Here is a 22,612-nt window from a genome sequence, read left to right as displayed (position 1 = left end):
AGTAATAAACAAATACCTGCTACTATTCACCTTGGAGACTTTTACACAGAATTGCCCATGTCAGAAGCAGTTTGATCTCAAATTAGTGCCTACTACTTAGAGCATCTTCACTTACAATTGTTGGCTTCATTCTTACTTACTTTTTATAATTTTCTTAGCTCACAGAAGCTTGATAAATTTGGTTGCATCACACACTGGCAGTCACATACATCTCTAATGTAACTCAGGTTCACCTCTTGTGGATTACTACCTATCTCTTAGAGATTACCCTCAAATTAACCTATAGATTCACTGTAATCTTAATTAAAATCTTGGCAGCCATCTTGTGGAAATTGACAAGATGATTCTAAAATTTAAATAGAAATGCAAAGGACCTAGAAGAGTAAAGTCAATTTTAAAAAGCAACAGTGCTGGGGGACTTAACGTTACCTGATTTCATTACATAACATAGTGAAAGGTCATGAGGTCAGTGTGTTGCTAGTATAAAGATAGGTAATGGAAAAGAATGGAGATTCCAGAAATACACCCATACATTTACAGAAAATTGAGTTTTGACAGAGTGCCGGAGTAATTCAATGGGAGAATGATAGTCTTTTCAACAAATGTGCTGGAACAGCTGCATTTCCATTTGGGAAACAAAAAAAATGAACCTCAGCCATGATCTTATACCACATACAAACATTAAGCTACAGATTTATACCTAAAAGCTAACACCAAAAAAATCTTATAGACATTGTAGGAGAAAACTGGATGAATTTAAGATAGGCCAATATTTCTTAAATGGGACAAAAGCATATATCAACAATGTTTTAATGATAAATTATATTTCATCAAAATAGAATATAACTGCTTTTCAAAAAACAATTAGGAAAATGAAAAGGCAAGCTCTATGTTCTGAGAAAATATTCATAATGTATATATCTGCAAAGTACTCTTTCTAAAATATATAACTCTTTACCACTCAAGATTGAATTATACTCACACAACACAGCCATGTAGTGCAGCAGTGAGTGTGGCCATGTGGTGAAGGCAGGAAGATAACGAGTTTCTGGTAAAGTTGCTTTGAAGTTGGTTCAGAAAGTCAGTGGGACTAAAGAACAGGTATAATTCAATGATACTTAAGAGTGTTTAGATGTAAACTCTGCACTGGGCCTTGATTTATCCTTCTAGCTGAATATATAAGTATATACATCTACATATGTACACATACTATATATGTATACACACATATACCTTCATACATATCTGTGTGTGTGTGTATATATTTGCTTTGTCCTAACCTCATAGTTGACAGCGTTGAGTGCAGGGGGAAAAACCATATAAATGTTGGCCAGAAATATATGAGTATAGCCAGGGATGCCATGACCAAAGTGGTGGGTCAGAAAAGGGGAAAGTGCAAGGATATAGATGCTGAGCACAACACAGACATGGGAGCCATGGGTGCTGAGAGCCTTGACCCGGGCATTCCGTGACGGCAAATGGAACACTGTGCAGAGTATCCTCACACAGGAGAAACCAATTACAATAAGGTCAGTGAATCCCATGGAAAGGGCAACCATGCCAAACAAGTTATTGGCTCTGGTGCTGGTACAGGAAAGGCGGGTGACGCCCATGTGCTCACAGTAGGTGTGTGAGACCATACAGGCACCACAGAATGACAACGGCAAGATGAGAAACAAAAAGGGATAACAAAAGGTTAAAGATATCACTGTCATGACTACACCCAGAATGGCCATCACCTTGTTTGTGAGGATCATGGTCAATCTCAGTGGAATGTGGATGGCAACATAGCAGTCTATGGCCATGACTATCAGTACCCCAGACTCCAGGCCAGTGTAAAGATGAATCATAAACATCTCTGCAAGGCAGGCACTAAAAAGCATTTCCCTGAAATTGAACCAGAAGATGCCCAGCATCTTGCAGATGGTGGCAGTAGACAGGCTTAGGTCAGTGAAGGCCAACATGGTCAAGAAGTAAAACATGGGCTGACGGAGACTATGCTCAGTCTGAATTATAAACAGAATCATATTCCCCAGGAGGGCAATCAGATATATATAGTGCAAAAGGGGAAAGCAATCCAGATATGAAAATTTTCCAGGCCTGGAATCCCCAAAAGGATATAGGAGGATGGGTGGAACTGGGTGGTATTGGATAGGCCATCTTTATGGGTGCTGGCCAGCTTTTCCACATTGTATTAAGACTCCAATCCGATTCATGTTGTTCTTTCAGGTCACAGAGAGACATGGAATTAATTCTCTGCCTTAATACTTAGCAGAAGACCCTAGAGTGGAAAGTGATAAAAAATTAAAAATGCTCCCCAGTACAGAACTCACCAAAGTCTGGACATCTTGTTCTTATGTCCAAGATACATCCCAAACTTGAGGTTCTGCTAGAGTCCTAGGAGTGATGTAAAATGTACTTATATTTTAGAGGGACTTCAGTAATGTCACAATGGAGAATGGATTGGAGAGGCAGGTGAGTTGAAGTAAGATGAGTGACAGAGGATGTTAGCCTGATCTAAATGAATAGTAATAGAGATGAAGAGGTAATGGCATAAAGAATGAATTGGCAGAGCACAGTGTTTGATGTGACTTGGGTGATGAAAGGGAGTAATAAGCCATGTTGAACTTCTAGGATTCTATCTTGGGCAAAGAGGTGAATACTAGTGACATTCGATGAGATTTCAGATATAATAGAGGTAAGCTTTATTTATTGTAGCTGATGAGTGTAGATGTTGACATCTGTTCTGAAATATCTAAATAGGAAGTTATATTGAATCAAGGAGAGATTCAGCAGGCAGACTATTAGTTCAACTTCCATTGTTGTTGAAACCCACCCAGTTTTGGGCATCAGTGAATTTATAAAGCACAAAAAATTCCATGCTCATGACTCTAGGAACCACAGGATCCCTACTGTGATTAAAACAGTATTATATTTTGTTCTTTTTCATGTTCAAAATATTTATAATCTCTGGAAGGCTATACTGGGATGAATATCACAACAGTGAATGAATCCCTGTGTCCTCAAACACTCCTCAGATAACTACAGAATGCAGAGGTAGAGAAAGAACCTAGTGCAGAGATGAGAAGTCAATGTCTTTAGGGGTAAAAATCTCCTAAGTGTGTTATACAGAGATTCATGAATTCCCTGTTTATTCTCCTGTCTATCTGACTGTATTACAACTTATTGTAAAATATTGAGTAGTTCAAACAAAATAATTAAGCATGTTGAATGCTGTCTGTGGAACTAGGGCATGGACATATTTTAGGATGGGCATTATTCAGTCTAGCACACCTGTTATATTCCTTTCCTTTCTAAGCTACCATTATAAGCTGAGATCTAAAAACACACTCAACATTGGGATTTTAAAAGAGCTGGATTTCATTGGGTCTGCACAGTACAAAGAAGCATGTAGTGATGCCAACTACCATATCACTCATATCCTCTAATTCTTACCCTTGATCTCACTGTCTGGATGTATCCCTTAGGGATGGATGCCATTACATGGAAATGATGGTCATGTTTCCTCTCAAATCTTGCCTTGGTTGGGGATACTCATTATCCCCAGAAGTTTAGTTGTCTGTTTAATGGAAAATCTGAGAAGTCAATCTCAGTCCCAAAGTGTCATCTACATAAGCAGGAAGTCATACTCAGACACAAAGTGTGTCTTCTACAGAAGCAGGAAGTCAAACTCAGTCCCAAAGTATCTTCTGTGCTCAGTCCCACATAAGCAAGAAGTCAAACTCAGTCCCCAACTGTTTTCTACAGAAGCAGGAAGTCAAACTCAGTCCCAAAGTGTCATGTACATAAGCAGGACAAAAGAAAACAATAGTGTCAAACTTCTTACAGTGTTTTTCCTCCTCTCCTGCCCCCAGAAACAGGAATTGGCTTCTCATGTAGTTCATCTCTCCCAAGGTTTCTATGTCAGAAGCAGGAGTTTATTTCTCACTGACATACATACCCCTAAAATCAATTTATTTCAAGGGTGATCTTATTCTTATGGGTTTAAATGCTTTGCTTTGTATATTAAAGCAAAATCTGATCATATGGAAATTTAAAACATTTAGGCAATTGTGAATGATTGTTCAAGGGGGAAAATTTGTTCATCTGATTTCCAAATGTTTTTTTCAGTGTTTATGTGCTATCTATAAATAATGACTTTTTCTCACTTTTGGTATGAAAGGAATCCAAAATTAGCCTTAAGTATAATCTTTTTTACATGTGCTACCTTTATCCAAAGCACAAGCTTGAAGAGGGGAAATAATGTTGCCACCTGAGAGTTAAATAACCCAGTGAATGCTATGGTTAGGACAGAGATACCCAAGGACACCTGAATGGGTATAAGAACAGTCAGGGGAGCAGGACTTCAGTGCTATTGAATTTCAGGCAGCTACAAAAATAACAGAAGGAAGTGACACAGTTAGGGAAAAGTTGTGAAATAACATATACACAGGAAAGAGCGACAGATGGTACATTAGCCCCTACCTGGATATTGAGAGTGTACTTTCAGTTTTGTGCTGTGGAAGCATTCCATTTAATGCAGGTGTGCTGATGTGGATTCTTCTTGTGTAGCTGTGTTCTGAGATGAAATTGTTGAGAATATTAATCTCATACAAATGCTTAGTGGGCATCAGAGTTGACCCTGATGGAAATATTCAGCTAGCAGTAATGGTGACTATGTACGAAGACCCAGCTCTCTGTAGTTCCAGAAGTTTGTAGGGATAGCCAAACGAGCCCTTTTAAATTGGTTTGGAGCACGCTAATGCTTCATGGACAGGGACCTCAGCTAAGATGATCAATGCAGCCCTTGGCACAGGGAGGTGGAGCTGTTCCGTCTGAGCCTTGCAGTGTTGATGGTTTTGCGCAAATCCATTTTGTAAAATGCTCTAGAGTTTCATGACATCCTTAAGCAATTTTGCCTTCTTGGGAAATCTGTCAGCATACCCCGCTGTTTCCAAGCATGCCTCCCATGGTACAGCCTCTAAAACATGCACTTGGTGATGAATGGGGTTTTTGCATGTATTTTCTTCTATGCTACTTAGAAATTACAGTCTTACTGACATCACTCTGCTGCTCATTTCTATTTGGATTACTGACTTTAGGGATTAAGTGACATTTAGCAAAGCTTCAGAAATGAAAACCTATAGTGCAACCAGAAAGCTTCCAAACAGTAGAAATTGTAAATGGATGATACCAAAATTGAGTGTTCTGAGGTTAAACATATTTGGAAAGAGTAGAGTGAACAAAACTGAAAAGATTTTTTGTTTCTGTCAGTCTGTTATATCCTTTAAATGTATAAATATATTATCCAGGCTTTAAGAGATAATTAGAACATAATACTTTTATAATTCAAATATCAATTAAGAAATTAAACCAGAATTAAATATTAAAATCACTAAAGTGAGTTTGCACTATGTCATTAAGTTATAATACAAAGAAATTTAAATAGCTAAATTTAATTCTTAGCAGAATACAGTGTTATTCTAATGGAAAGACTAGATGTCTTGGGTCTTCTAAATTCTTCTGAAACATTATTTCAAGTATTCATTCAGTATTTGTTACTTACTTTGTAGCTGGTATTCTTAGGGAATGGTTGAGGTATATGGTGGTGATAAAGAAACAGTCTGTTTTCATAATGCTTAATTCTAAATTAGTAAGAAAAACAATAAGCATGCAAAAATAATTAAATTACTCCATATAATAACAAATGTAATGGAAATAAAATTAAATAGAATTAAAAGTCAACACTAAGAATAGAAAGAAACAATTAAAAAATGGAAAGAGATGGAACAGACTCTTCTAATAGAAGCTAAACAAATTTTCAATAGCAAATGAAAAGATATTTGACATTATTAATCACCAGAGAAATAAAAATTAATACCCAAAGTGATTCCATTTTGCACTGCTGGAATGGCTAAAGTGAAAATGATTCACATTATTGTATTTTGAAGATGATGTGGAAGAGTCAAAACTCTCAATCATTGATAATAGGTATGTGAAATGTACAACTACTTTGGAAACTGTTTGGCATATTTCTTATGAACTTAAACAATACATCTTCACTATTGTTCAGCAACTGAACTCCCAGATATTTACCAAAGGAAATTAATATCCAGTGGATATGTCAGGTAGATAATTAGATATATATGCCTGAACCTCAGGAAAAGGGCATGGTTGATTACATATATTTGGGAGTCATCAGTATATGATTTGTTTGATATGTGCCATCTACATTGTGTACACAGACACATGAATGAAAAGGAAAAACTATAAAAATGAGAATTAGCAGTAAGTATTCTAATTGTTCTGGCAGTGATGGAAAAATATTTTGTGATTCACTATATGATAATGAAAAACACATAGGAATATTGTTGGCAATTCAACTTTGGTGTGTAGGGCATGGGGAGGGGAGAAGAAGGGAGAGACGGAGAGACTGAGAATGGAGAAAATTAGAATTTTACTATCAATGTTCATTGGGGTATAACATATGAGGTATAACAGAATCACAGATGCACATACCCTAAAAATCAGGGATGCTCCATCCTACTCTTTTTATCCATTTATGTATGTATGTATGTATGTATTATTTATTATTTTGATATCATTAATCTACAATTACATGAAGAACATTATGTTTACTAGGCTCACCCTTCACCAGGTCCCCCCCACATACCCCTTCACAGTCACTGTCCATCAGCGAGGTAAGATGCTGTAAAATCATGGCTTGTCTTCTCTGTGTTGCACAGCCCTCCCCGTGCCCCACACACACACTATACATGCTAATCATAATGCCCTCTTTCTTTTTCCCCACCATTGTCCCTCCCTTCCCACCCATCCTCCCCACTCCCTTTCCCTTTGGTAACTGTTAGTCCTATCTTGGGTTCTGTGATTCTGCTGCTCCTTTGTTCCTTCAGGTTTCCTTTGTTCTGTACTCCACATATGAGTGAAATCATATGCTATTTGTCTTTCTCCGCCTGGCTTATTTCACTGAGCATAATACCCTCTAGTTCCATCCATGTTGTTGCAAATTCTAGGATTTCTTTTTTTTCTTATGGCTGAATAACATTACATTGTGTATATGTACCACATCTTCTTTATCCATTCATCTACTGATGGACACTTAGGTTGCTTCCATTTCATGGCTTTTGTAAGTAGTGCTGTGATAAACATAGGGGTACATCTGTCTTTTTCAAACTGGAGTGCTCCATTCTTAGGATAAATTCCTAGAAGTGGAATTCCTGGGTCAAATGGTAAGTCTCTTTTGAGCATTTTGAGGAACCTCCATACTGCTTTCCACAATGGTTGAACTAATTTACATTCCCACCAGCAGTGTAGGAGGGTTCCCCTTTCTCCACAGCCTTGCCAACATTTGTTATTGTTTGTCTTTTGGATGGTAGCCATCCTTACTGGTGTGAGGTGATATCTATCTCATTGTGGTTTTAGTTTGCATTTCTCTAATGACCAGCGATGTGGAGCATCTTTTCATGTGTCTGTTGGCCATCTGAATTTCTTCTTTGGAGAACTGTCTGTTCAGCTCCTCTGCCCATTTTTTAATTGGATCATTTGCTTTTTGTTTGTTGAGGTGTGTGAGCTCTTTATATATTTTGGATGTCAACCCTTTATCAGATCTGTCATTTATGAATATATTCTCCCATACTGTAGGGTACCCTATTGTTCTATTGATGGTGTCCTTTGCTGTACAGAAGCTTTTCAGCCTGATATAGTCCCACTTGCTCATTTTTGCTTTTGTTTCCCTTGCCTGGGGAGATATGCTCATGAAGAGGTCACTTATGTTTATGTCCAAGAGATTTTTGCCTATGTTTTTTTCTAAGAGTTTTATGGTTTCATGACTTATATTCAGGTCTTTGATCCATTTCGAATTTACTTTTGTGTATGGGGTTAGACAGTGATCCAGTTTCATTCTCTTACATGTAGCTGTCCAGTTTTGCCAGCACCATCTGTTGAAGAGACTGTCATTTTGCCATTGTATGTCCATGGCTCCTTTATTGAATATTAATTGACCGTATATGTTTGGGTTAATGTCTCGAGTCTCCAATCTGTTCCACTGGTCTGTGGCTCTGTTCTTGTGCCAGTACCAAATTGTCTTGATTACTGTAGCTTTGTAGTAGAGCTTGAAGTTGGGGAGTGAAATCCACCCCCCACCCCACTTTATTCTTCTTTCTCAGGATTGCTTTGGCTATTCGGGCTCTTTGGTGTTTCCATATGAATTTTTGAACTGTTTGTTCCAGTTTGTTGAAGAATGTTGTTGATAATTTGATAGGGATTGCATCAAATCTGTGGATTGCTTTGGGCAGGACGGCCATTTTGACGATATTAATTCTTCCTACACAAGAGCATGGGATAAGTTTCCATTTGTTAGTGTCCTCTTTAATTTCTCTCAAGAGTGTCTTATAGTTTTCAGGGTATAGGTCTTTCACTTCCTTGGTAAGGTTTATTCCTAAGTATTTTATTCTTTTTGATGCAGTTGTGAATGGAATTGTTTTCCTGATTTCTCTTTCTATTGGCTCATTGTTAGTGTATAGGAAAGCCACAGATTTCTGTGTGTTAATTTTGTATTCTGCAACTTTGCTCTATTCCAATATCAGTTCTAGTAGTTTTGGAGTGGAATCTTTAGGGTTTCTTATGTACAATAATCTGCAAATAGTGACAGTTTAACTTCTTTACCTATCTGGATTCCTTGTATTTCTTTGTTTTGTCTAATTGCCATGGCTAGGACCTCCAGTACTATGTTGAATAACAGTGGGGAGAGTGGGCATCGCTGTCTTGTTCCTGATCTCGGAGGAAAAGCTTTCAGCTTCTTGCTGTTCAGTATGATGTTGGCTGTGGATTTATCATATATGGCCTTTGTTATGTTGAGGTACTTGCCCTCTATACCCATTTTGCTGAGAGCTTTTATCGTAAATGGATGTTGAATTTTGTTGAATGCTTTTTCAGCATCTATGGAGATGATTGTGTGGTTTTTGTCCTTCTTTTTGTTGATGTGGTGGATGATATTGCTGGATTTTCGGATGTAGTACCATCCTTGCATCCCTGGGATGAGTCCCACTTGGTCGTGGTGTATGATCCTTTTCATATATTTTTTTAATTCGGTTTGCTAATATTTTATTGTGTATTTTTGCATCTACATTCATCAGGAATATTGGTCTGTCATTTTCTTTTTTGGTAGGGTCTTTACCTGGTTTTGGTATTAAGGTGATGTTGGCTTCATAGAATGAGTTTGGGAGTATTCCCTCCTATTCTATTTTTTCGAAAACTTTAAGGAGAATGGGTATTATGTCTTCTGTATGTATGAAAAAATTCCGAGGTAATTCCTCTGGCCAGGGGGGTTTTGTTCTGGGGAAGTTTTTTGATTACCGGTTCAGTTTCTTTTCTCGTAAATTGTTTGTTTAACTTTTGTGTTTCTTCCTTGGTCAGTCTTGGAAGGTTGTATTTTTCCAGGAAGTTGTCCATTTCTTCTAGGTTTTCCAGCTTGTTAGCATATAGGTTTTCATAGTTGTCTCTAATAACTCTTTGTATTTTTCTGTGGAGTCTGTCGTGATTTTTCCATTCTCATTTCTGATTCTGTTGATGTGTGTTGATTTTGTTTTTCTCTTAATGTTTGGCTAGAGACTTATCTATTTTGTTTATTTTCTCAAAGAACCAGCTCTTGGTTTCATTGATTTTTTCTATGGTTTTATTCTTTTCAATTTTATTTCTTCTCTGATCTTTACTATGTCCCTCCTTCTGCTGAGTTTAGGCCTCATTTGTTCTTTTTTTTCCAGTTTCGGTAATTGTGATGTTAGACTATCCATTTGGAATTTTTCTTCCTTCTTTAAATATGCCTGGATTGCTATATACTTTCCTCTTAAGACTGCTTTCACTGCGTCCCATAGAAGTTGGGGCTTTGTGTTGTTGTTGTCATTTATTTCCATATATTGCTGGATCTCCATTTTAATTTGGTCATTTATCCATTGACTATTTAGAAGCGTGTTGTTAAGCCTCCATGTGTTTGTGAGTCTTTTTACTTTCTTGGTATAATTTATTTCTAGTTTTGTACCTTTGTGGTCTGAAAAGTTGGTTGGTAGAATTTCAATCTTTTTGAATTTACTGAGGCTCTTTTTGTGGCCTAGTATGTGGTCTATTCTGGAGAATATTCCATGTGCACTTGAGAAGAATGTGTGTCCTGTTGCTTTTGGGTGTAGAGTTCTGTAGATGTCTATTAAGTTCATTTGTTCTAGTGTGTTGTTCAGTGCCTCCATGTCCTTACTTATTTTCTGTCCAGTGGATCTATCCTTTGGGGTGAGTGGCATGTTGAAGTCTCCTAAAATGAATGCATTGCAGTGTATTTCTCTCTTTAGTTCTGTTAGTATTTGTTTCACATATGCTGGTGCTCCTGTGTTGGGTGCATATATATTTATAATGGTTATATCCTCTTGTTGGACTGAGCCCTTTATCATTATGTAATGTCCTTCTTTATCTCTTGTTACTTTCTTTGTTTTGAAGTCTATTTTGTCTCATATTACTACTGCAACCCCTGCTTTCTTCTCTCTGTTGTTTTGCCTGAAATATGTTTTTCCATCCCTTGACTTTTAGTCTGTGCATGTCTTTGGGTTTGAGGTGAGTTTCTTGTAAGCAGCTTATAGATGGGTCTTGCTTTTTTATCCATTCTATTTCTCTTTGTCTTTTGATTGGTGCATTCAGGCCATTTACATTTAGGGTGACTATTGAGAGATATGTACTTACTGCCATTGCAGGCTTTAGATTCATGGTTACCAAAGGTTCAAGGTTAGCTTCTTTAGTATCTTACTGCCTAACTTAACTTACTTATTGAGATGTCAATAAGAATCACTGTCTGGTGATTCTTTACTTCTCTCTCTCCTTATTCCTCCTCCTCCATTCTTTATATGTTGGTTGTTTTATTCTGTGCTCTTTTGTGTTTCCTTAAACTCCTTTTGTGGGTAGTTGATTTTATTTTTTGCCTTTAGTTAGTATTTGGTTGGTCTGCTTTCTTTGCTGTGATTTTATTTTCTCTGGTGACATCTGTTTAGTCTTAGGAGTGCTCCCGTCTAGTACAGTCCCTCTAAGATACCCTGTAGAGGTGGTTTGTGGGAGGCAAATTCCCTCAATTTTTGCTTGTCTGGGAATTATTTAATCCCTCCTTCATGTTTAAATGATAATCGTGCTGGATACAGTATCCTTGGTTCAAGGCCCTTCTGTTTCATTGCATTTAATATATCATGCCATTCTCTTCTGGCCTGTAAGGTTTCTGTTGAGAAGTCTAGTGATAGCTTGATGGGTTTTCCTTTGTAGGTGACCTTTTTCCTCTCTCTAGTTGCCTTTAAAACTGTCCTTGTCCTTGATCTTTTGCCATTTTAATTATTATATGTCTTGTTGTTGTGCTCCCTGGGTCCCTTCTGTTGGGAGTTCTGTGTACTTCTGTGGTCTGATTGATTATTTCCTCCTCCAGTTTGGGGAAGTTTTCAGCAATTATTTCTTCAAAGACACTTTGTATGCCTTTTTCTCTCTCTTCTTCTTCTGGTACCCCTATAATGCAGATATTGTTCCTTTTGGATTGGTCACACAGTTCTCTTAATATTGTTTCATTCCTGGAGATCCTTTTATCTCTCTCTGCATCAGCTTCTATGCATTCCTGTTCTCTGGTTTCTATTCCATCAATGGCCTCTTGCATCTTATCTATTCTGCTTATAAATCCTTCCAGGGTTTGTTTCACTTCTGTGAGTTCCTTCCTGACATCTGTGATCTCCATTTCTTCTTTATCCATTCATCTACTGATGGACACATAGGTTACTTCCATTTCTTGGCTATTGTAAATACTGCTGCAATAAACATAGGGGTGCATCTGTCTTTTTCAAACAGGGCTGCTGCATTCTTTGGGTGAATTCCTAGAAGTGGAATTCCTGGGTCAAATGATAGTTCTATTTTGAGCTTTTTCAGGAACCTACATACTGCTTTCCACAATGGTTGAACTAATTTACATTCCCACCAACAGTGTAGGAGGGTTCCCCTTTCTCCAAAACCTCGCCAACATTTGTTGTTTGTCTTTTGGATGGTGGCGATCCTTACTGGTGTGGGGTGATATCTCATTGTGGTTTTAATTTGCATTTCTCTGATGAATAGTGATGTGGAGCATCTTTTCATGTGTCTGTTGGCCATCTGAATTTCTTCTTTGGAGAACTGTCTGTTCAGCTCCTCTGCCATTTTTAATTGGATTATTTGCTTTTTGTTTGTTGAGGTGTGTGAGCTCTTTATATATTTTGGATGTCAACCCTTTATTGGATCTGTCATTTATGAACATATTCTCCCATACTGTACAGTACCTTTTTGTTGTATTGATGGTGAGCTTTGCTGTACAGAAGCTTTTCAGATTGATATAGTCCCACTTGTTTACTTTTGCTTTTGTTTCCCTTGCCCGGGGAAATACATTCATGAAGAAGTCGCTCATGTTTATGTCCAAGAGATTTTTGCCTATATTTTTTTCTAAGAGTTTTATGGTTTCATGACTTACATTCAGGTCTTTGATCCATTTCAAATTTACTTTTGTGTATGGGGTTAGACAGTGATCCAGTTTCATTCTCTTACATGTAGCTGTCCAGTTTAAGAAAAAAACAAATCCTACCATTTGCAACAACATGGATGGAGCTAGAGGGAATTATGCTCAGTGAAAGAAACCAGGTGGAGAAAGACAAGTACCAAACGATTTCACTCATATGTGGAGTATAAGAACAAAAGAAAACTGAAGGAACCAAACAGCAGCAGCAGAAGCACAGAACCCAAGAATGGACTAATAGTTACCAAAGGGAAAGGGACTGGGGAGGATGAATGGAAAGGGAGGGATAAGGACAGGGAAAAAAAAGAAAGGGGGCATTATGATTAGCATGTATAGTGTGTGTGGGGGCACAGGGATGGCTGTGCAACACAAAGAATACAAATAGTGATTTTACAGCATCTTACTATGTTGATGAAGAGTGACTGTGAACAGGAATGTGGGGAGGACTTGGTGAAAGGGTGAGCCTAGTAAACATAATGTCCTACATGTAATTGTAGATTATTGATACCAAAATAAAATGAAAAAGAAAAAGAAGAGTTTGGGAATATTCCCTCCTCTTCTATTTTTTGGAAAACTTTAAGGAGAATGGGTGTTATATCTTCTCTGTATGTCTGATGAAATTCTGAGGTAAATCCATCTGGCCCGGTGGTTTTGTTCTTTGGTAGTTTTTTGATTACTGCTTCAATTTCTTTGCTGGTAATTGTTTTGTTTAGATTTTGTGTTTCTTCCTTGGTCAGTCTTGGAATGTTGTATTTTTATAAGAAGTTGTCCATTTCTTCTAGGTTTTCCAGCTTGTTAGCATATAGGTTTTCATAGTAGTCTCTAATAATTCTTTGTATTTCTGTGGGGTCTGTTGTGATGTTTCCTTTCTCGTTTCTGATTCTGTTGATGTGTGTTGATTCTCTTTTTCTCTTAGTAAGTCTGTCTAGAGGCTTCTCTATTTTGTTTATTTTCTCAAAGAACCAGCTCTTGGTTTCATTGATATTTTGTATTGTTTTATTCTTCTCAATTTTATTTATTTCTTCTCTGATCTTTACTATGTCCCTCCTTCTTCTGACCTTAGGCCTCATTTGTTCTTCTTTTTCCAGTTTTGATAATTGTGATGTTAGACTATTCATTTGTGTTTGTTCTTCCTTCTTTAATTATGCCTGGATTGCTATATACTTTCCTCTTAAGACTGCTTTTGCTGTATCCCAAAGAAATTGTGGCTTCGTGTTGTTGTCATTCGTTTCCATATATTGCTTGATCTGTATTTTAATTTGGTCATTGATTATTTAGGAGCATGTTGTTAAGCCTCCATGTGTTTGTGAGCCTTTTTGCTTTTTTTGTAAAATTTATTTCTAGTTTTATTCTTTTGTGGTCTGAAAAGTTGGTTGGTAGAATTTCAATCTTTTGGAATTTACTGAGAGTCTTTTTGTGGCCTAGTATGTCATCTATTCTGGGAAATGTTCCGTGTGCACTTGAGAAAAATGTGTATCCTGTTGCTTTTGGATGTAGAGTCCTATAGATGTCTATTAGGTCCATTTGTTCTAGTGTATTGTTAAGTGCCTTTGTGTCTTTACTTATTTTCTGTCCAGTGAATCTATCCTTTGGAGTGAATGGTATGTTGAAGTCTCCCAAAATGAATGCATTGCATTGTATTTACTCCTTTAATTCCATTAGTATTTGTTTCATGTATGTTGGTGTTCCTGTATTAGGTGTTCCTGTATTAGGTGGATATATATTTATAATGGTTATATCCTCTTGTTGAACTGAGCCTTTTATCATTATGTAATGTCCTTCTTTATCTCTTGTTACTTTCTTTGTTTTGAAGTCTATTTTGTCTGACACTAGTACTGTAACACCTGCTTTCTTCTCCCTGTTGTTTGCATGAAATATCTTTTTCCATCCCTTGAATTTTAGTCTGTGCATGCCTTTGGATTTGAGGTGAGTTTCTTGTAAGCAGCATATCGATGGGTCTTGTTTTTTTATCCATTCAGTGACTCTGTATCTTTTGATTGGTGTATTTAGTCCATTTACATTTAGGTTGATTATCTATAGGTATGTACTTATTGACATTGCATTAGATTCGTGGTTACCAAAGGTTCAAGGTTAATTTCCTTACTATCTAAGAGTCTAAGTTAACTCACTTAGTTACAAACACAATCTAAAGATTCTTTTCTGTTTCTCCTCCTTTTTCTTCCTCCTCCATTCTATATATATTAGGTATCATATTCTGTAGTTTTTGTCTATCCCTTGATTGACTTTGGGGATAGTTAATTGAATTTTGCATTTGCTTAGTAATTAGCTCTTCTACTTTCTTTACTGTGGTTTTATTACCTCTGGTGACAGCTATTCAACCTTAGGAACACTTCCATCTATAGCAGTCCCTCCAAAATAGACTGTTTGTGGGAGGTAAGTTCTCTCAGCTTTTGCTTATCTGGACATTGTTTAAACCCTCCTTCAAATTTAAATGATAATCTTGCTGGATAAAGAAATCTTGGTTCCGGGCCCTTCTGCTTCAGTGCATTAAATACATCATGCCACTCCCTTCTGGCCTGTAAGGTTTCTGCTGAGAAGTCTGATGTTAGCCTGATGGGCTTTCCTTTGTATGTGATCTTATTTCTGTCTCTGGCTTCTTATAACAGTCTGTCCTTATCCTTGATCTTTTCCATTTTCATTACTATGTGTCTTGGTGTTGTCTTCCTTGGGTCCCTTCTGTTGGGAGATCTGTGGATCTCCATGGCCTGAGAGACTATCTCCTTCCCCAGGCTGGGGAAGTTTTCAGCAACTACTTCCTCAAAGACACTTTCTATCCCTTTCTCTCTCTTCTTCTTCTTCTGGTATTCCTATAATGCAAATATTGTTCTGTTTGGATTGGTCACACAGTTCTCTCAATATTTTTTTGTTCTTAGAGATCCTTTTTTCTCTCTGTGCCTCAGGTTCTTTGTATTCCTCTTCTCTAGTTTCTATTTCATTTATCATCTCCTGTACTGTATCCGACCTGCTTTTAATACCCTCCATCATGCTCTTCAATGATTGGATCTCTGACCTGAATTCATTCCTGAGTTCTTGGATGTCTTTCCGTACCTCCATAAGCTTGTTGATGATTTACATTTTGATCTCCCTTTACAGAAGAGTCACGATGTCCGTATGATTTAAATCTTTCTCTGGAGTTGTATTAACAATTTTACTCTGTGCCAGGTTTCTTTGGCATCTCATATTTGTATATGGTGCCCTCTAATGTCCAGAAGCTGTATTCTGGAGCTGCTCAGCCCCTGAAGCAATGTCAGGGGTTTCAGGGGAGCGACATTCATGCCTGTGGGGAGGAAAGAGCTGTTCCCTGCTTCCTAGCTGCTGTGCCTGTCTGCATTGCCTGAACCAGTGGGCCAAGCACACAGATATAAGCTTTTGTCCCAGAGCAGCCAGATATGGATCCCTGCTTTCCACAAGTATTTGGAATCCCAGTCTCCCAAGGAACTCTGCCTGTCCCAGCTTTCCAACCCCTTAATCAGAAGAGTATGATGAAAGCACCATGAAATGTAGGTTTGTACTCCCAGCACCAATCTCCGGAGCTTCGTCTTCAGCAGTCTCAAGCCTTCCACTCACTCCCTGATCAGTTTCTTTTCCTCCCGCCGGTTAGCTGGGATCGGGGAAGGGCTCGGGTCCTGCTGAGCCACAGTTCTGGTATATTACCCCATTCAGTGAGGTCTGCTCTTTTCTCCAGGTGTGTGCAGTCTGGCACTGCCCTCTTCCCTGTTGCTCTCTCAGGATTAGGTGTGCCAACTATATTTTCTAATTGTATCCATTTTTAGGAGGAAGTCTCTGTCTCTCTTCTCATGCTGCCATCTTTAATGAAGAGTAGCCTATTTTTAATTGGGTTATTTTTTTGTTGAGTTGTAAGAATTTGTCTGTTCTAGATATTAGAACCTTATCAGGTGTATGATCCAGAAATGTTTTTCCAATTCTTTGGGTTTCCTTTTACTTTATAGATGCTGTTCTTTGAGGAATAAAGTTTTTAACTTTGATAAAATCCAGTTTATTTCTTTTTCCTTCAGTTGTTTGCCTTTTGGTATTATAATTAAGCAATGATTGCCTAATCCAAAGTCGTGAAGATTTACTCCTTCCTATCTTTTTTCCTGAGAGTATTACAGTTTTAACTCTTACATATAGGTCTTTGATACATCTTGAATTAATTATCATAATGTGGTGTTACTTCATTATATGTTACTTACTTATTATTTTTATGGACTTGAACTGATTTTTCCTATTTCTGAGCAGTTTTCTGATAGAGTTTCCAAGTGAAGAGCACCCTCGTCTATCAGGAAGATCAGTTTATTTAAATTATAATAACGTTGCTGAGACAGCAAGGAGAGGTTGCCATGTCTTGTGGTTTGTTTTATTTCTTTAGGACGTTGATTTTCCCTCATTTCCCCCTCTCTCTTTATTGCCACATCTCTGTGGAGGCACCTCTTTCCTCCAGTTATCTTTTCCTTCCCCAGGAGCAATGCGTTTCTGATGTTGTCTCCTCTGGCGCCACTCACTTTCAAGCCACGTTCCTGTAGCCAGTGCAGTTTTCCATGACAGCCCTGACCTGTCTGTGGCTTTTCAGATTTAGTGTAGATTTTTTTTCTGAAGAGTTAATGTGTGCCTCCACACCCCTCTCCTCTTTCCCACAGAACCTTTTAAGCTTCCTTCTACCCACACTCTGAGCCTAAAGACAGGGACAACTGTGGGAGCTTCATCAGAAATGTTTTTTCTCTTCTTTCAGTAATTTGAAATCTTGCCATTCCTTTTTCTGGGAATGTTGAAGGAATGTGCTAATGTGTTTTTATTTACTCTCCTTCTGATGTTATGTTTTCTTTGGGAGGGTGTATGTTAAGATTCAGAATCATGAATCCATCATTTTCCTAGGACCAGCGCTGATATACATGCACACATCTGTGTGTACCTGTGTGTGTGTGTGTGTGTGTGTGTGTGTGTGTGTGTGTGTGTGTTGGTCACCACCTTCAGTGAGACCTGAAACTGACCCCTGTCCACAGAGGACAGGGAGGGATCAAAGACAGAGGCAGGCCACTCCAGATGGGTAGGTGGCAGGTTTAATAAACAAGGGGACTTATGTATGAGCTGAGTCTTGGGTAGATCTTTGTACCCACTGCCAGAATCTTACAAGTTTATATAGATACCTTACTTGGGTTCAGTCCTGTGTGCACCTACATGTCTTAACACCAGCTTATTCTCTTAAAGCAATGTCCTTTACATAGCTGTTAGTGTGGGAATGGTGGGTGGAACATACCTTCCAAGGACATAAGGGTGGGTGAGGGCCCTCTGATTGCCAAAGTCCAGCTGGAGGTTCAAATCATGGTCACATGTTCCCTATGATCTCTGTCAGCTGTATGTGTATACAAATGTTTTTCTTTGTTACTCTGTGCATTTGGGTGTTACATTTTTAACTGACTTTCATTGTCATATAGGATATATCTCGGTTTTTATTTACTTTTTATTTTGCAACATGAAGACTTAACTAATAATATTTTTAAAAACAATCATTCTGTCTTGATTTCAGGAAAGAAATTGTACTACCTACAAATAATGATGCATTTTAATTTTAATAAACATGTTTCCTTCACTTACTAGCTGAATTTTATTGTATCCAGTTCATATATAAAAAGTGTTTATTTAGTAATTTCAAATAACTGATTGGACAAACCTTATTTCTGATGTTAATAGGAAATATGATTTCTTCTGTGTTAATCAACTGTCTTTTAATATTTGTTTTCTGCATTTGAAAAACTAATTCAACATTTGAACTTCTTTAGTAGCCTCAAAATTTATGGAATTTGTTACATAATATATGCATTAACTTACTGGTATAGTAGATTTAATTTATATATTTTCTATTATTGAACCATCATTTTTCTCTGTAATTACTCCATATAGGCAGTGTATGATTAAGATTTAGAACTTGGAATGAAAAATCAGAGGGATATGTAATAGTCTTTTAGTATTACATGATATTAACGAAGAAATTTATCATTTTGAAGTCTTAATTTTCACTTATGTAAACTGAGATTTAATACTAGTATCTATCTCTTAGGACTATTTTCAAATCTAAATGAGGTAATGGAAAGAAACCATCTGACACTATAAAAGTATTATTCTAATAATAGCTATGATTTTAATAACATATAACCAAACTGATTTACCCAATTTATTTATAACTGTTTGCATTTGTATGTATGGTTAACCTGTATTTTAGTTTCTCTTGAATTATTTCTTCTGTGTTTTCCAATTTTGCCATCAGGATAATGTTAACTTTATCAAGGGATTTTGAAAGCTTTGCAATTCTTTTAGTATTATGAAACAGTTCGTATAACATAAGAAATGTGGAAACTATTGTGATCTAGCATCTTACTTGGAAGAAAACTTTTAATGACTTTTTTCATCTTCTTTCATTGTTCTGATGTGTTTAATTTTTCTAAATCTTGTTTGTGTCATTTTCATAATTTCTATAGAGAAAATGATTAGTCGATCACTTTTTCATTATACATTCATACTAAGTGTCATTTCTTCAGTTCACTGCCCCCCTCAGTTTACATTACAGTCCCCCTACCCTGTGCTCTGCATATTCCTTGCTCACCCGCCCTTGAGTTTCAAGCAGGGTTCCATCTCCAATTAGAAGCTAACTTCACATCTTAGAATACTCAAAGAAATCACTTAACTTTCCTTGCTTCTATACTTTAATGAGAATGACTTTATATCCATTCTGAGGCAGCCACTGTACTAGAGTCTGCCCTAAGCCTCACCCCCAACAAGCCCGGTGGTGGCTGGAGTCCCTGCATCCTCCAGCCCAGATAGAGCCCTGTTACCTCCTTGGTTTTATCGTCTCCTGACTATGGTGAGGGCTTAGTGTCTCTGAATAGCCCCCAGTACTGGGATAACCTGGACCTAGAGACCTCACTTCATGCAAGAGGCTGTACACTAGACTTGGGCTCAATAAGCTAGCCCTACATATGCCAGAAGTAATCACACCAGAAATACATGTGTTTGTTTATTCCAAGTCTTTTAATGTTTTACAAGCAGCAAAGATTTTCACAACAGTTCTTTTGATATTAATTAATTTTGCTTTATAGTAGTTTATTGGCCAAATTAATATTGCTTTGTAGGCTTTTATTGGTAAGGATACTGAAAATCAAAGATGTCTAAGGGAAATTCTCAGGTAAATCTTCTAGTTAAGGCCAGAGCCTGGATTTAAACCTGGAATTTATGATGTCTAGTTGATTTCTCTTGCCACTATATCCTGCCTAGCCTAGTTTTCACAAAAACCCCTATATTTTAAGGCATGAACTTCAGCTTCTGCTGTATGAGTGAAGAGAATCTCTTGTGGTTGAACATTACTCAAGGCAGTAATAATAATGGGGGCCACAATTTTTTGCAAGCATTTTCCTTCCTTTAGGAATTTTGTGGTCTCAGTTGGGTTTAAATGTGAGAATTTGGGGGATACTTTTCTCATGGCGAAGTGGAAAAATTGTTTAGAATCTTTGAGCTATGCCTTCCAATGTGGTGTACAAACCTTGAGAAATGGGGGAAATGTAGTGTGACTGGCTTCTGTGGAAGTGGGAGAGGAGTTCAACAAAAAGATTTCCGGTGTTTACTTCTGCTGTGATTTTCCTGTTGTTCCACTGAACTTTCTTGGAAGATCCTCCTGGGGCTAAATGTCAATTGTTTTTCGGGTTAAGCATCCTTAGTACATGCTCTCTTATTTGTTTTGTCCTGACCCCATAGATAACAGGATTAAGAGCAGGGGGAACAACCACATACAGATTGGCGAGAAGTATGTGGATGTAGTGAGGGATGTTGTGGCCAAAGCGGTGTGTCATGAAGGAGAAGAGGGCTGGCAGGTAGAAAGCTAACATGACACATACATGGGAGCCACATGTGCTGAGTGCCTTGAGCCGGGCATCCCAGGATGGGAGGTGGAAGACTGCTTGGAGGATTTGGACATATGAAAACCCAATCACAGAAAGGTCAATATATCCCACTGAAAAAGCAATCAAGCCATAGATAACATTGACACGAATACTGGCACAAGCCAACTTTGCTAAGCCCATATGTTCACAGTAGGTGTGGGGGATAATCTGTACACCACAAAAGGGCAATCTCAGAATGAGAAATATGAATGGAGTCACAAACACCAAAGTCCTAACTATGATGACTATGCCCAGAATGGCTATTACCTTATTTGTAAGGATCATGCTATATCTCAGGGGGTTGCAGATGGCAATGTATCGATCTATGGCCATGACTGTCAGCACCACAGACTCCAGGCCAGTGCATAGATGGATAGTGTACATCTGTGTGATGCAAGCACCAAACACAATCTTCCTGAGATTGAACCAGAAAATGCCCAGCATCTTGGGGATGGTAGCTGTAGACAGGCCAAGGTCAGTGTAGGCCAACATGGCCAGGAAGAAAAACATGGGTTGGTGGAGGCTGTGTTCAGTGTGGATTACAAACAGGATAGTGATGTTCCCCAGAAGAGCTACTAGGTACACTGCAAAGAAGGGGAAGCCGATCCAGATGTGCACATCTTCCAGCCCTGGGATCCCCATCAGAAGGAAGGAAGAAGGGTGAAATTGTGTTCTGTTGAGATGCAACATGTGGGCAGGAATTGGTTATAGACACCTTTCATGAAAGAGTTTTCTGGCTTCCAGTCAGGGACCCTCATCTCTTCCATAGTGTGTTGCTTATTTTCTGGAGAAAGAGAAAATCCTTTCTTTAATTCCATAATATAGGAGGGGTGCCCTAGAGAGGGAACATGAGGCACAGTTAAAAAGTCACTCTCAACCTCTAAGTATGTGCCTTACCCACAGAGAAAACCATGCAGAAAGTGTCCAAATCCAGCAATCCTGCCCTTCTTGTGGCTTCTTCCCTTCAGTCTCCAAGGAAGAACCTGCATATGGCATTAAACAGCCGGTATTTACTGTTAATTATACCTGTGAATAAGGATGTAATGCATGAACAAGATGGGGAATTTGTGTAAAATATCACAGGACTTGGATTGAGGAGGGTCGTTTAGGGGGGGTGGTACATTCCTGTGAAGCAGAGCTGAAAAATTCCGAAGATAGTTGTGGGAGGAACCCAGTAAAGGAGGAAGATTGCAGAGCTGGTGTTTGGATCTGAGTTAAAGAATGGAATAAGAAATCTAGACACATTGAGAGACTATTATATAATTCCAGCAAAATAATTTTCTTCCTAAGAACTCTGAAGTCTTATCACTCACTAGGTTAATTATGTTCCCTTTTCTGAGATTAACTGCATGCTCCCAGATATTTTGAAGAGCCTATTGTGATTTATGATCTTTTTCTGCCTTCTTCATGAGAATTATATTAAAGGATAATCCCTTCATGCCACCTGGTAGTGGCAGAAACAATGTGTCTATCTTTTTATGAGTTAGAGCAACACCAGGGTCAGATACTGAGTTTAGGAATGGAGTAAGAAACCTCAACAAGGGGAATGTAGGGTGTATTAGTGCTGTCACTCATGTTCCTAGCTAGAGTGGTGGTGATAACATGTTTACACTGGCAGCAGGGTTGTTTACTGTAGCAGTGGAATCTGTCTGATGTGTCTTGGGGTTGAGTCTGGGTTATAACCGTCCTGTTCCATGGATGTTCTCCATAATGTGAGGGAGAATGTGGGGTGTTGAAGTGGTTTCCTGGGCCACAAGGGGACACCTATCATGACTGGGCCTGTTGGATGTAGGACATGCCATGTCTAAGGCAAGGCCCTTGGGTGCTGTTTCACCTTGATTCTCCTTTGAGTGCATTGACTTAATGTGGTGGTACCAATTTTTCAAAGAGAAAAAAATTCCAGTGACATGGGCTTAACAGAGGCCCCAAGATGGCTTTGGAAGTATAGTGATGGGACATTTGGATTGGCATATGTGCACAGTTTGTGTAATTTTTAAAAGTAACAGATTGTGGAGCTGCTTCTAAAGATGTGCTGTGATCCTGCTGGAGGAGGGAGGCTTCATTGTGATTTTCTCTCTCTATGAGTTATATTCGT

General features: G+C 38.1%; 1 protein-coding gene and 1 pseudogene across 1 annotated transcript; both read right to left on the bottom strand.

Annotated features, from left to right (window-relative positions):
- Positions 1 to 1,235: 1,235 nt before the first annotated feature.
- LOC108385736 (olfactory receptor 52E5-like) lies at positions 1,236 to 4,971 on the bottom strand (annotated as a pseudogene).
- A 15,294-nt stretch (positions 4,972 to 20,265) lies between these two features.
- LOC108385739 (olfactory receptor 52E5) lies at positions 20,266 to 21,207 on the bottom strand. Its single transcript, XM_017643281.3, has one exon. The coding sequence runs from the start codon at positions 21,205 to 21,207 to the stop codon at positions 20,266 to 20,268; it is 942 nt and encodes a 313-aa protein (XP_017498770.1).
- Positions 21,208 to 22,612: the final 1,405 nt, after the last annotated feature.

The sequence above is a fragment of the Manis javanica genome, chromosome 11, assembly GCF_040802235.1.
Source record: "Manis javanica isolate MJ-LG chromosome 11, MJ_LKY, whole genome shotgun sequence".
Lineage (NCBI taxonomy): Eukaryota > Metazoa > Chordata > Mammalia > Pholidota > Manidae > Manis > Manis javanica.
The sequence above is the reverse complement of the archived record's forward strand: the minus strand, read 5'-3'. Positions and strand labels throughout refer to the sequence as shown.